The sequence below is a fragment of the Polypterus senegalus genome, chromosome 1 (assembly GCF_016835505.1).
Source record: "Polypterus senegalus isolate Bchr_013 chromosome 1, ASM1683550v1, whole genome shotgun sequence".
NCBI lineage: Eukaryota > Metazoa > Chordata > Cladistia > Polypteriformes > Polypteridae > Polypterus > Polypterus senegalus.
Window position 1 is genome coordinate 56324848 of NC_053154.1, and position 19914 is coordinate 56344761.

Below are 19914 nucleotides of genomic sequence, written 5' to 3' on the forward strand. Positions count from 1 at the left end.
GTGTTTAAGATCACCCAACCCTAGCCCAAGCTATTCAGAATTCAATAGTTCCATAAGATTAGGACCAATAATACAAAAACAAAACTTGTGTGTGATAGTGTGTAAGTGGCACTGCTTCTGAATGTGCATTCTATAAATGGTAAAATCTAAAACGGTACCAAAATTCTGTTTGAATTGTGCATGTGAAATTCAACCAATTAATTATCTGAATTAAACAAAAAATTAAAAAGCTGCATATTTTATGGTAAAAAATAAAACTTTTTTCTGTATTTTTTTAACAATTTTAAAGACCATAAGAAGAAAAATTATTAGAAGAAGAAAGTGTTAAGTGTTTTCTTCTATGATTCCTATTAAAAGCATGAAGAGGATAATTTAAACAATCACTATTTTTACCCTTTAACTTTTCTTTCAAGAGAAAAATGATATACAGTGCCTTCGCTTTGGTGATGAGATCCAATAATAAGAAACATTACAGAAGTTGTGTTGTGGCGGACAGCCGGGGCCCTTACCCAGCCAGGACGCCCTAAGTATGGAAGTACCAGAGGAGAGAGTATTGTCAGGACCGTTTCTCCTCCAGATAGGCAGCAAGGCCACCAGGCCTCCTGGACGTTTGCAAGGCCCTATTTAGCAGCACTTCCACCACTTCCAGAAGAAGCTTGTTGGACACCTGGACTTCTTCCAAGTGCCCTATAAAAGGAGCCAGTCACCACCACTAAATGGCCTGAGTCGGGAGGAAGTTGACGAAGCCTTTGAGGAGGAGTGGAGGCAGAAGGACTGGCAGCAAAAGGGACTGTGGTGTACTCTGTGAGACTTGTGTGTTGGTGATTTGTGCACTATATAAATAAACCATGTTCTGTGTCCTGCCTGTCTGAGTCGGGGTTAGGGTGGCTGTACGCACCAGGGCTTCAAAGTGTACAACTTTTCTTTCATTGCTTGAAAGTGCCTTTTGCATTATGGTTACACTTTCCAAAATGAGAAATACTAGTATAGAATTCGGTCACTATGACTGAAAAATGAAAAAAATATTAATCTTGTTAACATTTTGCTTACATTTATTCCTCTTACCAATTTAGGAGTCTCCCAAGATATCTAGCCAATATTTCAAGGACAAAAAAGGGACCAGTCTTGAAATACAGCAGGTAAACAATAAATGAATGCATGACCAATATTAAATCTGCTGACTTGAAAAAACACTTGAAATAAGCAAATAACTTTAACAAACATTTGCATGATATAATTAGGATGTGATTATCTTTTTTTTGACTGACAGCAATTAAGGGTGACATTTAATTTAAATAGTAAAATAAACACACACACACATACACAAAACTTTCATATACTGAAGAAAAAAGGTCTTACTTACACAGATAATGCAAGTGTCTGAAATTAGACTCTCGGGATTTAACACCTCTACCACAGCCTCAGTGATTACAGCTTTCTTTATGCAGGTCATCTGAAATCCATACACATCATCCCAGAAAGCTATCCTGCTGTCGTGTTTCTGCTTATCGCAAACTGCAGCTAGGGTGATGTTGCACAGGTCAGGGTATACTGAAAAGTTCAAAAACAGAGCCAGTTTATCTTCTTTGACAGAAAATGAAGGCAATTCTTTAAAAGTGTCTTGGGTTTTAAAAGTATTTTAAAAATACTGTGTATTACATTCAACATTTCTACCACTTTGTAAAAGAGAATGTTAGAAACAAGTACTGAATATAATTCAAGCACATTTGCACATGAAACAAATAACAGCAGTAAAAGTGTAACTGTTTAATTGGGATGTCTTGCCTTCTCATACTAGTAAAGTATTGCTAACATTTAAGATAATTTCCAAGGAGCCAACAGAAATAAATAAAGTAAGAAAGTCAAAGAATAAAATAGTAAAATCACTTCATCACAGCAAAAAAAAAAAAAATCTGCACTACCAATTTACTTAAATGGAAAGTATCATGGTGATAGTTTAAAAAGCCTTTAAAAAATAATGAAATAAAACAGACAGCAGATTACATTGTAGACTGAGATCTCCGATGATATCAAGCACTTAGCCTTGACAAATCATTCGCCTTTCAAATAGCAAAGCCTCCAGAAAGCTCAGTTCCACAACCTAAAATCAAACAGCCAGACCTTTTCTTCTTCTTCCTGGCCAAAACCCTACAAAACTATTGTTCTCCTGAAACAAGTAGATGACTTGATTTGAATTACTTTTTAAAATGGCAACTGTTTAACTGCTGTGTAGTAAGGCACTTACAGCTAATAACATACTGCAGCAAAATAAAGAATGGGTCCTTTGTTTTCTGCAAGCAACTGACTCTTCTGTCTATAGTATACTTCTCACACTTTGAATTCCTAGACCTTTAAGTATACATTTATGACATTAATGCTCTCTCATCCCCGATCTCAGATCATAAGGATATACGCAAGTTCAATCTTCCTCTATTTCCTCTGTGTTCTCTGTGATGAAAGTTTAAAAATCATTGTCTTCTAGTAGCATTGTATTAAACAGTTTATAACTAAGCTAAAGGAGTTCTTGCAGCTTAAGCATGATTCAATCTCTGACTGTGTTATTCTGTGGGATGCTGTATAAGCTTAATAAGCAGTAATTCCATTTGTTTTCTATCCTATAAAAATCCATCAAGACCTGGTAAAACAGATGAGTCTGAAGCTAAATTAAAATGTTTAGAACAGTTCCACTCAAACATACTTAATCCCCATTAAAACACAAATATCAGCTGTAAGAACAGAGTTGAGTGCTTTATTATTTTAATGTGCAGGATTTTAAATTCACAGTACATGTATATATCTATGTAAAAAGTGAATAATTTACAGCAAACTCTGTTATTAAGACCTACAGTGCCACAATAACTAACGACCCAGAAGCAATTAACACAGAGTTTATAACTTTATACCCACCCAAGGAAAATGCTGCTCCCCATAAACTTCACAATTTCCTGTCTAAGCTGAATCTTCCTCATTTAACCCCAATGGAAACTGCCTCATTATGCACCCCATTCCTTTGAAGGAGTTGAAAGATATCAGTGAATTAGTAAAAAAAATTAAATAAACAAAGTAGTAGGACTAGAAAAAGTTTGCCATCTGAGTACATCTTATCTTTTTGAGTGCAGTTTTCTCCTGGTAAATCTGGCGTGCTTAAGAAGGCAGTATTAGACAGACAACACAGACTTCACATTCATGGTTGTAATTTCTTTACTTTTAAAGGAGAGTAAGGGGTTCAAAAACCTTCTACTAGGTATAGATATTAACTGCTAAATTCTAAAGGTTTAGCAAGAAAGATGGAAACTGTAATGACTCAATAACCACACCCAAACTAGGCAGGTTTCATTTGCAGATTGGTACACAGATAGTTCATTTGGAATCTTCTCTGAAGCAGCTTTTCTTTCATTAGATTTAAAATAAAGAAAAAGCATTTGATCAGGTAGATTGGGATTATCTGTGGACTGTTATAGATTCTATGGAATTCAAAACCCCTTTTCTTACAAATTTCAAAATGTGTATCTCCTTTCCTATTATGAAGTGATTTAGGTAATACTGCTTATTATTTATTTTACTTAATGAATTGGTGCCACTGTTCATCATATCTCATATCTAAGAGTCAACCACATTTATAAAGGTTTTCAGAAATGTTTCGATTATTAAAATATCAGAACATTTTTATGAGAACCAGCTATTCAGCCCAATAAAGCTTACCTGCCTATCAATTCAATTTCTCCAAAATAACATTGAGTTGAGTTTTGTAGATCCCCAAAGCCCTACTGTTCACCACACAATTCGATAAGTCTTTCCACAAGATTCTGGTTCTCTGGGCAAGATTTAATGTTAAAGATTTAACATTTAATTCGGCGTTAGTGTCTCTGATACACTTGACCATTCCTTTACTACTAAAATATTAAAATATTCTGTTTGGGTCACCTTTCACTTTTTTTAGCTGTTATACTCTCCAAATGCCTTTCAGCTTTCCTACTATCCTTTTAAATCTTTTCTGACATAAGCCCTATACTTAGCACTGGTGTTTTTAGTCTTATGCCTTATACATTTATCTATTACAGAGTCTTTTTTAAATTGTTACTGCTTCCAAATTTTGGAATGAACTTGAAATCAGCTCTACTACTCCTCAGCAACTTCACACTTAAAAGCATAAGCCAATTAATCTTTTTTAGGCTTTTCTGCATCTGCTCAAAATTGTATTAATGTCTCTCTTTTTATAATAAAAAAATCTTGGGACGAGACGAGACTAATCCTGTGATGAGACGTGACTTTTTGATGAGACTTTCTGGAAGGAAGTCCAGCGAGATGGAGACTTTTACCATGAGATTCTTTCAAGTTACACCCTACTTACAACTATTTTCAAACAAGACCATGGTCATCAGGTGCATTCCAGCATTTAACTTGGACAGACACCAATCCATTAAAGGGCTTACTTATGAACACACACTTATGAAGATCCAGTTTAGAATCATCCATTCATCTAAATATTGCAGAGAGAAACGATCAAGTCAAACGAATTAATGCGAAAATTGTTGATCAGTTACACAGCAAATTGATTAAATGTGTGTCAATAGACTATACTGAAGCAGTGGGTAGTGATCGTGCGTAAGATGAAAACATCAATTTACAATATCCCTGAGAATATCTACAAGCATTAACACCATCTGGTCTTCCACTGGCTGAATTACTGTTGAAAGGATGTATCGTAATGTTATTGCATAATTTATGTATGAGTGATGGACTATGCAATGGAACAAGATTAGCTGTATTAAAAATTGGTCAAACAATTCTAACATAAAATTTTAGCAGGCGACAAGAAAGGTAATGTAGTATGTATTCTGCAAATAACATTAGACACAAAAGGAGATCTTGATATTCCATTTGTATTAAAATAGCCTTTGCTATGACAATTAAGAAATCACAGGGATAAACATTTGAAAAAGTCGGTTTATTTATTAGAGAGAAAGAAATGATATTGACGCACAGGCAGTTATACACTGCGTTGTCACAATGTAAATCCAAACACGGAATCAAAATTCAATGCAATCTTGAAGAAAAGTTAATTCCAAATATTGTTTTAACTGAAGATTTCAAATAAAAGTGAAAATAATGCATATGTAACAATTCCCATGAAAATAACAATCTCTTTAAATTGTATATCCGGTTAACCAAACCCGGGGGTTGGCGAGTGAAGCAAGAAGGGGGCGGAGCCCCCTAATTTACCAGATTGTAAGGTTTTAAATCGCATCTACCCACTGAATTCTACCCTGATTATTACACAATACTAAATCTTCAGGCTTTCCCCACTCTCTATATGTAGATTATATCCTTTTATCCTTAGCAAATGCTGAAGCGGACCTACAACAGATCTTGAAGAAGATCAATTGAACCATGTTCTCATTTTAGGTAGCATCTGTCTATCTCACATTCACAGATTGTAGTAAGTATACATGGAATATTGGCAGATGTTAAAAAGCACTTACATTGTTGGTCTTTCATGAAATGTATAATCCCAGCTCAAACAGCAGTCATTGAAATTAGCATTTCCCACAATAGAATTTTGTGAGTTCAGGGGTCACACCACCAATTACTAGACTTTGGTCAAATCACTTCTACCCAAATTAACTTGGGTAAAATTAATGATTGCGTCTTTCACAGCACTGGTCTGAGCTCACCCAATTCAGGAAGCAGAGCTTATGACCTCTGTTTGCGAGAGTTACTAAATGTTTCTATGGCTTAATGCCTGCAGCATAGCATTTGTCAATGTACATCTAGTTGCATGCATTAGCCTACCTTTAAGTATCAATTTTACTGTATTTATGTTTTGATTCTTCTACTGATACAAGTAAACAATGCAAGTTACATTTAGTTTTTTGAAAAAGCACAAGTTAGTGGTGTTGCTGGCGACAGCCCTGAGGAAAAAAATTGTCACCAGCTAATTTAACTATAAGAAAATATAAATGAGGCTTGTGCAGCTGAAAGTACAGAGGAACACATGCCATCCTCGAGTGACTTAAACGCATTCTCCAAGATATACTACTAATACATCTGCATACTGTTTGGATTCATGCATATAGATGACTGTCTTCAATAAGTTGTTGTTTAGAGGTTTTATCTAACAGTGCTATAATTCTAGCAAAGCTTAAAAGGAATTTGTATACAAAGCACCATTAATACCAGTATATGTCAGTGGAGTTTTTTTTTTTAAAAGGAAAGAGAGTTTAACCTTAGAAAACATGGATAAAATATACACCTTAGCGTACAAGAAATGTGTTAACTCTTACAGGATCATTTTGATTTGATAACAAATTTTACCATAGTAGAAGATTTCATTATTCCTTGCAGGCAGGAATGAAATGCGAACAATGTTTCAAAGAGATTGAAAATAATGCAATAATACAATTAGTGAGTGAAGATATTTATCAGCAACTTATAAATTAAATTAAAATGTTAAAGATTTATGCTCATCAGTTAGATGTGTGGACAGACATTGCTGACAGAAGTGCTGTTACTTATCTACAGTATATTAGGTATGAAGGCTGGAATGAAAAGTTCTGAACTGCTTTGAATTAAAAAGTTATACTCTGGCAAAGTCATACTTTCAGCATTGTCTGAGTACTTCTTAAGTGTTGATTTAAAAGACTGCATTTCAGTTTATATGGATGTCCAGCCGGTATGTTTGGTAAAAAAGTAGCAGCACACCAAGAAAGTTCACATTGCAAGGTACACCAGGAAATGTTACCAAGTAAAAGTAGAAGTGCTGAGTTGAATTCGCCAATCCGCTATTATTTGAGTACACATCTCCCTGTTACAAGTGATAGCAGAACATAACTGAATTACAAATGTAATAGAAGAAGCAGAATAAAGCTTGGCACAGGGGCTTGCTAGGTTCTCATAACTCCCATCTTTGACAGCATCTGTGAGCAGACAAGTGAACATGAAATGTATTCTTATCTCAAGAAAAAAGTTCCAAAAATGTGGGATAAAATAATTATTTGTAGTTTCTTTCTGTTATCACAAGGATGCCTCATAAGCACAGGTGGTATGTTTTCTGAAATCGTTTTAAAGTGGATGTATTTGTTTTAACGCTTTTGCATTCACCTATGTTCCCTTTTTCCCCATTGTAAGCTGCAAGAACAGATGAGGTATTTTTAAAATTTATAAAAAAATGCTTTACTTTAGAAAATAATTTTGTATGGAAAAAATTCATATATATATATATATATATATATAGTGGAACCTCGGTTCACAAACGTCTCTGAACACGTACAAATCGGGTTACAACTAAAAAGTTCACCAAACTTCTGCATCTGTTCACGACCACAAACTCGGTTGACGAACAAGGCAGTTTCCCTTCCAGTTTGTACGCGCCGATGATTTCTGCACGTGTTGCATTCTTCTCGGTCAGACGTGCATGCTTTTGCTGTGAACTCTTTGTGCTCTGTTTCTTTTCCCTTCAGATTTGTACACACCGATAAGTTCCTCACATGTTCAGTCTCTCCCTGTGCATTGTTCTCAGTCAGGCATGCGTGCTTTCGCTGTAAACTCTTTGTGCTCTACAGTATTTCGCGTGCTTTTGGATTAATTTTGCAGTTAACCATGGCTTCTAAGCAAGTGTGGTGAGAAGAAAGGTTCGAAGAAAATTGAAATCAAATTAAAGAAAGAAATTATTGAAAAGTATGAGTGTGGCAATCATGCTACTGATCTTGCCGTCGAGTACAAGAAGTCAAAATCTATGATTTTGACTATTCTAAAGCAGGAAGAAGTTATTAAAGCAGCTGATGTTACAAAAGGAGTTACAGTGTTAACCAGGCAGAGGCCTCAAATGCTGGAAGAGGTGGAAAAACTGTTGCTAGTGTGGCTGAACAAGAAGCAACTTGCAGGGGATAGCGTAAGCGAGGCGATGTTATTCAAGAAAGCCTGGAAGATTCATGGCGATTTGCTGCAAAACTATCCTTCTACGAGTGGCGAAAGTGAGGAATTTAAAGCCAGTAGAGGATGGTTTGAAATGTTTCGCAAGAGAAGTGGCATTCATAGTGTGGTAAGGCATGGAGAGGCTGCTAGTTCCAACGCTGAAGCTGCGAAAGAATTCATGAAAAAATTCACAAAATTAGTGGAGGATGAAGGCTACATCCCGCAACAAGTGTTCAACTGCGATGAGACCGGATTGTTCTGGAAGAGGATGCCGAAGAGGACCTACATTACCCAGGAAGAGAAGGCTGTCCCCGGCTATAAACTAATGAAGGACAGGTTAACCATTTTGTTGTGTGTTAACGCTAGTGGCAACATAAAAATCAAGCCGCTACTTGTTTTCCAATTTGAGAACCCTAGTGCTTTCAAGCAGCACAATGTAAACAAAGCCAGACTGCCCGTGATGTGGAGGGCAAACACGAAGGGTTGGGTCACAAGGACCTTGTTTTTGGAATGGCTGCATGAGGTTTTCGCTCCCGCCGTGAAGCAATATCTTGAAGAGAATAATCTGCCTAAAAAATGCCTTCTTCTGATGGACAATGCACCGGCATACCCTCCTAATTTGGTTGACGATATGGTCAAGGAGTACGACTTTATTAAGGTTGTGTTCCTCCCCCCACAACACAACTCCTCTTCTGCAGCCCATGGACCAGCAGGTTATTTCAAATTTTAAGAAGCTGTACACCAAAGGACTGTTCGCCAGGTGTTTCAATGTGACCGAGGAGACGTCTTTGACCCTGAAAGAGTTCTGGAAGAACCATTTTAATATCGTTCATTGCATCAACCTCATTGATAAAGCCTGGGAAGACGTCACATACCGGACTTTGAACTCGGCCTGGAAGAAACTTTGGCCTGAATTCGTTCCTGAACAGGATTTAGAAAGCTTTGAGCCTACTGTTGTGGATGAAATGGTGTCCATGGGCAAGAGCATGGGTCTTGAAGTTGACAATGAGGACATCGAGGAGCTGCTCCTGGATCACTAGGATTAGCTGACGACAGAGGAACTCGCTGAACTCCAGCAGAAGCAAGGAGCAGTCCTCAGGGGAAGAAGAGGAAAGGGCGGTTATAAAAAGTGATGCGATAAAAGCTAAAATGGAAAAATGGAATGAGTGCCAGGATTTTTTCGAGAAGAACCACCATGACAAAGCGGTTACGAAAAGAGTGATAAACATGATCAATGACAATGATGTCTCGCAATTCCAAAAAATTTTAATGCGTAGGAAAAGGCAAGTCACATTAGACTGCTATTTCGCGAAGTCTGATCCACCAGCTAAACAGCTGAAAACACCAGAAACCCAAGAAACCACAAGAGAGAAAACACCTGAAGGAGAACATCCATCCCTCGCGGAGCCAGACTCTCCCTCAAAACTGTAACCTCCTCTCCACCCAGTTCCTCCTCACTTCCTTCATGCCAGAACTCGACTCATGCAATGTTACTTTTCTTGGTTGTCTATTAAATTACGGATTTTTCAAATGTTTATTTTTTTCCCTGTGCTTAAAACTCATGTGAGCGGTTTATAGCGTGAATTCTTGCAAGGTTACTTTTCTCTGTTCAAGGTTTTCTCAGTGTTATTCAATGTTTTTATATTAGTTTACCATTATGCTGTGTATTCTATGGTATAATTAACAATTTTTCTGCTTAAAAATCTTTAAAAAAATATATTTATATACAGTTTGTACAGTCTGGAACAGATTAATTGTATTTACATACAATCCTATGGGGGAAATTACTTTGGGTTACGACCAGAGTTTTGGAACGAATTGCGGTCGTGACCCGAGCTATCACTGTACCATGATTGTGAACAAATAACTTTTGACTTGGAAATTGCCAAACTTATCCTTTAAGGTTACATTTCTGAAACTCAGACATCTCACAGAATTGATGTCCCTGCTGAAGTAGTGTCTTTCTTCTGCCTGCTTCCTCTGCTGCTGAAATTTTAAAGCTTGTCTGAGTCAAGATGTAATCTCCTAGCCCCTCTCTGTCCAATGTCATTTTCACAGAACATACCAGTACATGTTTATGAATTAAACCTATCCGGTGGTTCAGATGCCCCACGTTTTATGATGTGGAAAGTCCAGAAAATCATAATTTTACCAGTTTTGACTTTTCTTAGAATGGGTGGGTATGTAGGTAGGAAGGTAGGCAGGTACTTTATTAATCCCCAAGAGGAAATTCACATACTCCAGCAGCAGCATACTAATAAAAACAATGTTAATTAAAAAATCATAAAAGTGCAGTGAAAGTTAAAAAAAAAAATGCAGGGTGGAGAGTGCAAGGAAGGTATAACAATCAATAACATTGTATAATAATGTTAACCTTTACACCCCCCAGGTGAAATTGAAGAGTCGCATAGTGTGGGGGAGGAATGATCTCCTCAGTCTGTCAGTGGAGCAGGACAGTGACAGCAGTCTGTCTCTGAAGCTGCTCCTCTGTCTGGAGATGATACTGTTCAGTGGATTTTCCATGACTGACAGGAGCCTGCTCAGTGCCAGTTGCTCTGCCACAGATATCAAACTGTTCAGCTCCGTGCCTACAATAGAGCCTGCCTTCCTCACCAGTTTGTCCAGGTGTGCGGCATCCATCTTCTTTACGCTGCCTCCCCAGCACGCCATCGCATAGAAGAGGGAGCTTGACACAACCGTCTGATAGAACATCTGCAGCATCTTATTGCAGATGTTGAAGGACGCCAGCCTTCTAAGGATGTATAGTCGGCTCTGTCCTCTCTTGCACAGAGCATCAGTATTGGCAGTCCACTCTAATTCATCATCCAGCTGTACTCCCAGGTATTTATAGGTCTGTACCCTCTGCACACAGTCACCTCTGATAATCACGGGGTCTGGGAGGGGCCCGGGCCTCCTAAAATCCACCACCAGCTCCTTGGTTTTGCTGGTGTTCAGTTGTAGGTGGTTTGAGTTGCACCATTTAACAATGTGGTTCCTATACTTCTCCTCCTGCACACTCCTGATGCAGCCAACAATAGCAGTGTCATCAGCGAACTTTTGCACGTGGCAGGACTCTGAGTTGTATTGGAAGTCCGATGTACATAGGCTGAACAGGACCCAAGAAATAAAATCTTACTAGAATGCCCTTTTGCAGTGGAAAGATTTTTATTTACAGGTCTGTCTTCTGCAGAAACTCCTTTGTCTACTAACATTTTCTGTTTTATGTGGTAAGGACTGGCTGCTTTTATAAGGGTCAAAAGTTCAAGTAAAACAATAATAAAATAAATAAATAAAAAGGGAAGAGCTTACAGTTCTATGTCTCACTTCTCATCTAAAATACATCCAACAATTGGGTAATTCCATGTCAAATCATCACACGTTTGGACCTCATCATCACAGATGGAGATGTTCATGATATTATAAGTTAGCTTTAGTAACAAACTGACCAATTTTAAAATATAGGTTTTTTGGTATTTAATTTTTAATATTATAATCACTAAAAACATGGTAACTTTTCATTTTTAGGCATAGCATAGTATTTACACAAAATATAGAGCTGAAAAAGAGCTTTAAAAATGATGAAAACCACTTTTGTGCAACATATATTTAGGGAGATGCAGCCAGTCAAAGTCATAGTCCCCCCCCCCAATAAGTTCAAACTTTGTTAGCTTAAATCTCCCTTAATATTGATCCAAGACACATACAATTTCAGTTCCATGAGTTACTCATATGACCAAATTAGCATGGCAAGTTTTGTTAAAATCTGTGATGATGAGGTCCAAAAGTGTGATGATTTGACATGGAATTACCCAATCTCAGACATTTCCCAACAGGAGGAAGTACTTAAAGTTATCATTAATATAATGTCATATTCACTACATTAATTTATAAAACATGTATAGACCCACAATGCTTAAAATTAATGCAGAGAGATAGGCAGCAGCTTTATGTCTTCTGGCCCTAAGGACGATTATAGATGGTCAAAGAAATAATGACTGACGTTAACGTATTTAAATAGACGTGAGGGGTTTTATAAGGCTTTCATATGTACATTTAAAGGCAGTGTGAAGTGCATCCAGTTCCACTTTCTCACTGGTCACTTCACTTTTTACTAACAGAGAATCACTTTTTTGTGAGGAGTCAAACAATTATCAAAAGTGAGAACATGTAAATAGGAACACTGGTGAAAATAAACTAAAAGTACATTCAAAGTAGAAATCAGGAAGCTTTTCTTAATACAAAGTGCAGACCAACAAGACAAGCTAACTTAGAATATGAAACCAATTTAGGAAGCAATTCAAGACAGAGAAGCTTTTATCTGTTGCACTTCTAATTGATAACCACCTTTTTTTACCCTCTCAAACCTACACAGTATTTAATGTTTCGAAAATGTCCAGGATTAAAACACTTAAGAGAACTGTATATAGATAATGCCTTTGCATCCTACGAACAATTACGTTTTACATTTAACTTCTCATCAACACAAATTTTTCATTCATCCTCTTCCGCTTATCCAAGATCGGGTCGTAGGGGTAGCAGCTTGAGAAGAGATGGCCAGACTTCCCTCTCCTTGGCCACTTCTTCTAGCTCATCCAGGGGAATCCCGTAGACATAGTCCCTCAAGCGTGTTCTGGGTCTTCCCTTGGTCCTCCTCCAAGGATGCGTCCAGGAGGCATCCTGATCAGATGCCTGAGCCACCTCATCTGACTCCTCTCGTTGCGAAGGAGCAGCGGCTCTACTCTGAGCCCCTCCCGGATGACTGAGCTTCTCACCTTATCTTTAAGGGAAAGCCCAGACACCCTGCAGAGGAAACTCATTTTAGCTACTTGTATTCGCAATCTCGTTCTTTCGGTCATTACCCATTGCTCATGACCATAGGTGAGGGTAGGAACATAGATCGACTGACAAATTGAGAGCTTTGCCTTATGGCTCAGCTCCTTTTTCACGGACACCGCAATTATCCACCTGTCGATCTCACGCTCCATTATTCCCTCACTCGTGAACAAGACCCTGAGATACTTGAACTCCTCCACTTGGGGCAGGATCTTGCTCCCAACCCTGAGAGGGCACTCCATCCTTTTTCGGCTGAGGACCATGGTCTTGGATTTGGAGGTGCTGATTCCTATCCCAGCCGCTTCACACACAGCTACAAACCGATCCAGAGAGAGCTGAAGATCACAGCCTGATGAAGCAAACAGGACAACATCATCTGCAAAAAGTAGTGACCCAATCCTGAGTCCACCAAACCGGACTCCCTCAACGCCCTGGCTGCACCTAGAAATTCTGTCCATAAAAGTTATGAACAGAATCGGTGACAAAGGGCAGCCCTGGTGGAGTCCAATGCTCACTGGAAACAGGTTCGACTTACTGCCGCCAATGCGGACCAAGCTCTGACCCTGGTTGTAACAGAGACCGAACAGCCCTTATCAGGGGGTCCGGTACCCCATACTCTTGGAGCAGCCCCTACAGGATTCCCCGGGGGAAACAGTCGAACGCCTTTTCCAAGTCAACAAAACACATGTAGACTGGTTGGGCAAACTCCTATGCACCCTCCAGGACCCTGTTAAGGGTGTAGAGCTGGTCCACTGTTCCACGACCAGGACGAAAACCACACTGTTCCTCCTGAATCTGAGGATCGACTATGGACCCTCCTCTCCAGGACCCCCGAATAGACCTTTCCAGGGAGGCTGAGTAGTGTGATCCCTCTGTAGCTGGAACACACCCTCCGGTCCCCCTTCTTAAAGAGGAGGACCACCACCCCGGTCTGCCAGTCCAGAGGCACTGTCCCCGATGTCCATGCGATGTTGCAGAGGTGTGTCAATCAAGACATTCCTACAATATCCAGAGCCTTGAGGAACTCTGGGCATATCTCATCCACCCCCGGGGCCCTGCCACCAAGGAGTTTTTTGACCACCTCAGTGACCTCAGCCCCAGAGATGGGGGAGCCCACCTCCGAGTCCCCAGGCTCTGCTTCCTCATTGGAAGGCAAGTTTCCACTACTTAAAAATAAGAAACTTTCCTCAACTGAACCTGCTCAATTTTCCTCACCTCCCACTAATTTCTATTCCTCTAACATATAAAAACATTTTAGAGTCTCTTCCTTTCAAAGACCCTAGGGTACAGTAGGGAAAGTCCTTTCACTTGCTGTTTCAGAAAAGGAGTGTAAAGTGGCCATGCAGAGAATACACTTTAGCTCCACATGTGCAAAGCTTTCAATCATTCAACTTAAAATCTCTTACTGAGCTCATTAAATTCATTTCAAATTGTTAAAAATGTATGCAGGGTAAGATTTAGCCTGTGGATATTGTAATCTAGCGACAGCCTCTCTGATTCACATGTTTTTGGCGTGCACCAAATTAACATCATTTTGGACAAAAATCTTTGAATACCTCTAAGATAGCCTTGGTATCACAATCACTTCATAATCACTGTTTTAAGTCAGTGGGTAAATGATTTTCTATGCTACTTGATACTGGAAAAAATCAAGTTCTCACTTGGCAGAATCTAATCAATAACATTTTAGAACAAACATTTATATCAGGGAAAAGAATACTCTTCTTTCTTTGCTGCTTTTAAAGATCCGCTCTGGTTGTTGGCTCTCCTCTCTTTGTCTTGGGTGGGGCTTGAATTTTAGTTTGTTAAGTTTGACTTGATTATATGGAATTTTATTTGCTTCAAATAAAATCAATAAAAATATATATTAAAGAAAAAAATAAAAGACAAGCTAATGATAAGTTAGCCCATTATGTCCACTGACCATCAAAAATTCTGCTATCCTGCCCAATCCCATCTTCAGCTTTGTCATATAAAGAATCAGGCTAGCAAGTTACATGAGTTTTCTTTCCTGGACAAAATAAAATGCCCCCGGAATTTTTTACATTAGATTAATAAGATCACTATATGTGCTTACACAACTTGCTTGAAGCCCAAACACTTTGACTCTACCATACATATAGGTCAGTCTTAACTGAGTTACAGACAGAAATGACAAATAAAGAATCTGACCTCCCAACTCTCAAGGTCTTTTCAGCTGTACACTTCATATGCGACCCATTATCAAGCGCTTCAAAGGAGACTGTGTGTGTATAAATGAGGTATATAGCCTTCACAATGTATCCACTTCATATTTACCTTTGGAGTATTATGTTTTGCAGGCATGACAAAGACTTGAGGATTGGAAAGGCACCATATAAATAAAGTGTATTATTATTATTACTATGACTAAGTGATACAAGTGAGAGAAAAAAAAAAAAATACATATTACTGTGTATTTATTACAAATTTTAAGAATGATTTCATTCCTCTAACAAGTACAGAAGGAAAATTAATTATTACAATGTACGTAAATTAAAGAAATCAGTAAACCTTTGCAACCTTTTAGTAAAAATTGTAATACATTACAAATATACTATTGAACTTTAGCTTAAAGTATTAAAAACCAGTGTCACTAAAGTCTAATATTAACTTCTGCAAAAAATATATGGCTCCACCCCAATGTAAAATGGCAGTAAATTGCACTGACTGTAGGTGGTATGTTTACTTAATGAGATCAAGGACAAATCAAATTTATTTTACTATTCAATTTCAAAATGAATGAACAGGCAATTTAATTGGTTAAAACCTGGTTTCTCTCCTCCCAGATTCTGACAAGCACCTGCTTCACTTGCAGTCAACCTTTTCACCCCCTTACATGACATATTTGTCACTTCATTTTTCTCTGATTAGCATAGTAAATGAATAATTATTTCCTGGCTCAGGTGAAATCAAGAAAGTGCTGATTGGGCAAAAAGGGAAAGAAGGTCCTGTGCTATTCGCTTTACAGAGATTCATAGCTTTGACATCTGTGTCCTTCTCGACTCAGTGCCCAGAATACATTTGTCATTCTGAAGAGCTCACGTGGTCAGTGACTGGCGAGAAAAATGCTTCATCTTTCAGTAATGCATGAACAACTTGAGGACATTTAAGGATAAAGGGAGGGTGACACTGCAGGCAATTCAGGAACTGTTTCAGATGTAAACCAAATGCAATACATTATGTACAGCAAAATATAAACAGACAACATTTTTGACTTATACCAAAAAAGCACTTTTGAGGAAAGTAATACTATAAGTGTTCATTTATTACTTACATTTTAATTTTTGGATTCATAGAAGGATTTTTTTTTGAATCCTTCATTAAATTCGTAACTAATAACTATCTAATGCACATTTCTATATTCAGTTTCCAGTTAGAAATATAAAGTGCATTCTAATTCTACAATAATAAACATATGCAAATTACCCTATTTTTTAAAAGGCATCCAAATAGACAGCAAGAACAAGATCAATCAGTTTCTATATGGTGGTCAAAATAAATTCTGGAATAAGTGTGGCTAACTTGTTTGGAGGCTTACTCATACCTAACATCCATTCCAAAACTGACTTACAGGAAAAAATGGCTACACATAAAATGGAATATATGTTTACCATATAATTCTCTAAATAATGAAATAATTTTTGTAGATCAAAATTTTATAAAACTGCGGTGGGTTGGCACCCTGCCCGGGATTAGTTCCTGCCTTGTGCCCTGTATTGGCTGGGATTGGCTCCAGCAGACTCCCGTGACCCTGTGTTCGGATTCAGTGGGTTGGATAATGGATGGATGGATGTATGAAAATTTTATAAAAAAAAAAATAATAATAATGAAGTTTGTGATTAGTAAGAACAAAATATTTCTGAAACCAAGACTTTTTTTTCTTTTTACTAAAAATGAAACCTAAAATAGTTAACTTTTAATAAGTAACAAATACTAATGTTAGTGAGCTTTCCCGTGCTTTTCAGATGATATCAGTTCTTCATAGACATGAGACTAGTGAATGATGTCACAACAGAGTTCTAGTGGCAGATTACTGTTCATGAGACGTGCGCAAAAACATCATAATTTAGCACATGGCAGAAAAAATGGCAATCATAGAAAAGCAGACTAAGCAAAACGCTAAGAGCATCATGGTTCTTAACATATTTAATTTTGTCTCACTTAGAACTAAGATATAAAGCACAGCTCCTAAAGCCAAACCTAGGGGAGGTGTTAGCCCACAATCACTTGGTTGCCGATAAGAGATATGTAAAAGTCAGGATAAGCAATGCAGCAGCACCATGTGAGCTCACCACTCTTAAAGCAAATGGTTAGGGTGGGGTGTGGGGCCAACTGAGTGACAGACATCAAATGGAAAGAATTCCAAACAGAATGTCAAGTAATTTTCTTACCATTCCTAATCCACTAGCTTGTCCTAGCTAGCATAAAGCAGGAACAAACTCTGGACAAGATGCCAATTCATTGCAGGGTGAAAACACACACCCACACACCACACACACACACAAGGACCAATTTAGTATTGCCAATTCACCTAATCTGCATGTCTTTGGACAGTGGAAGGAAACCAGAGCACCTGAAGGAAACCCACAGAGACAGAAAGAACATGCAAACTGTGAGGCAGCAGTGCTACCACTGTGCCAGCCCCAGACAGAATGACCCATTGTGAAATAAGCATAACCTCTCTAGCAGGGATGGTGTTAGGACTTGTAGTAGAACACGTGCAGACCTCAGGCCAAGTGCTACACATTATTGTTTGAAGTCGGACGATTCAGCCAATGATACTCAGGAGTTAAAACAGGAAATATTTTGTATTACATGTTAGGATGCACCTTCTGTGGAATGCTACAAGGAGGGTCTCTGGAATTGACTGAAGAGTATCCATTAGGCACAGAAGGCAGAAGCTATAACAAATGAGAGTGTAGGCAGGATGTCTGTTAAGGTGGGTAAACACTAACTTCAACTGGTTATACAGGTTCTCAGTCTCTAATCTGAAATCTTTGGTGTGCACCACTGAACATGTGGCATCACTTATGTCATCTCACACCAAAGAAAAAAAATCAATTTTTAGAGCTTTTGGGATTTCAAATATGCACACAAAGAATTATGAAACTTTACTGTTGAATTGAGGAATGAGTTAATATGCCCTCCTCTGGAGTTGGCAATATTGGAATATTGATTAAGAAACCTACTATTTCTTTCATGGAAAGAGAGGATAGTGTTTCGAAACAGCCAGATTCAGATTGCAATCTCTAATTTTAATTGGCGAGAATAATCTATGACAGGGCTCTGGAACAAAAACACATTTTAACAGTCTGTCTTACTTACAGACCCAAGAAGAACAATGCAGCTTTTGTCATGACTGTTGAACCGTTGAGCAATTCTTTTGCCCTTGTGAAAGATTTGAAAAACCTTCAGTGTGTACATACAGCATGCTTCATAGACTGAAAAGATCTATGACTTTGTATCCCTGCATTATACTCCTAAAGCTTTTTCAGCCGTATAGGAACTTGGTGTTTGGTATCCATATTTTATGAAGAGCTAACTATGTTTGTATTAAGTCATGGTAATTTGAAGTGGTTGTAAGACTCCATAACACCATATCACCTGGGTTCACTTAGTCTTTACTCTCATTCAAGACTTCAATAAACAAGACATCATTGCACAGTCAAGGTTTAGAAAGCATTCAACCTGGGGTCTGAAGTGTGTGTCTCTACTATATGGAAATAAATGTATCTTCCCAGTCACATCAGAACGTCATCTCCAGCTCTCACTTTTGTTTTTCACAGATGAATGTGATATGGTCAAAATGACACTTACTGCAAAACCATCAAATCTAAGCTAATGGTTCTCTCCGAAAACGTGTGGCTTCCTCTCAGCAGCTTAAAAGACAACAGATATCAAGTACTTTAGTGTCTTTTTAAAGAAAGACAGTAAAAAAGACCATGAGATAGGTTGACTGATGACTCAGTGAAGGAGTGGTAGTTTTTTTAAAGAGTAGTGGTATACCAAAAGCTATGCCCTCAGATGAAGCTCTTCATTTATGGTTAATGAGCAACTCCATCACCACCCTATGGTCACAGGTTCAATGTAATGAATAATTGATACTACAAGTACAAATGGATTAGATACATAGTAATGCTGGGTTCACACTTCACAATATTACCTTGAAATGGAATAGCAGTCATTTAATGAGGATCACCTCGATGCCCACAATAAAAAGTTTACTATAAGTGGCCTAGGGCAGACCAAGGATGTGATTAGTCTCTTGGCTGGCCAAAGTGTACCTATAATTTTCCAAAACGTTGCTGGAAACTATTTGGTAGTGATAGGTCCTTAGGACTTCTTGATAGTGTAAACATCTTCGGAATAAGTGAAGGTAGAGCAATGTGAAGAAACTTTAGAGTAACAAATTAAATGAAAGTAAACTGTAATTAGTACTATAAATGCTTAATTATTTCCACCTAAATAATGATTATACTGGCTGAAGGTAGTCAGTGAAAGTTTCTTTTAGGAGAAAAGACGTAGTTCAAGAAACTATGCATAGGTCAAAACCAGAAGGCAGAAACACAATTGACAGAGCCCAAAACACAAACCACAAATCAAAGTAAAAAAGCAACATGTAAGAGGTCAATCACCTAAAGAAACACAAAGATCACAAACAAAAAGCAGCAATTTTTTACTAATCTCAGATATCAAGGAACAGCTTGTGTGACCTTCATACTTGTGCATTGGTGAAGTAATTGCTGTGCAGTCCCAATGCATTAAGGGATTGATTTCCATGGAAGTGGGTGAGGGAGAAACCCAAATGTACCGGTGCCCATTGGCACATAAAAGGTATCAAGACCGTAAACTTTTAAATAAACTTTCCAATCAAAAAATTAATATCAGAAAAGGAATCTCTGTGTATAGAATTCCCCAAAAACATGTGATAATTTATAAACACACATGGTATAGAAAATGTAAATCATGATAATGACAGCTTGAATAAACAAATAGTGTCTCATAGATGCATATTTATTTTAATTAGGAAAAGAAATCAATCAATCACCACTTTAATTCACTTTCTAAATAAGCTTTATATTTTGACTCTTCCAGAGCACTCCAATGCAAGGCAATTATAAAACAGCAAACAATGCAAGTCACAGC

At 37.9% G+C, this 19914-nt stretch overlaps 1 protein-coding gene across 3 annotated transcripts in view; it reads right to left on the reverse strand.

Moving 5' to 3' along the window:
* Positions 1-19914, reverse strand: part of prmt3 (protein arginine methyltransferase 3) — a 347047-nt gene that overhangs the window by 108388 nt on the left and 218745 nt on the right. For all 3 annotated transcript variants that reach the window (XM_039749264.1, XM_039749273.1, XM_039749282.1), the window contains exon 12: positions 1364-1551. In XM_039749264.1, coding sequence (XP_039605198.1) covers positions 1364-1551 — 188 coding nt within the window. The remainder of the gene's footprint in view (positions 1-1363; positions 1552-19914) is intronic.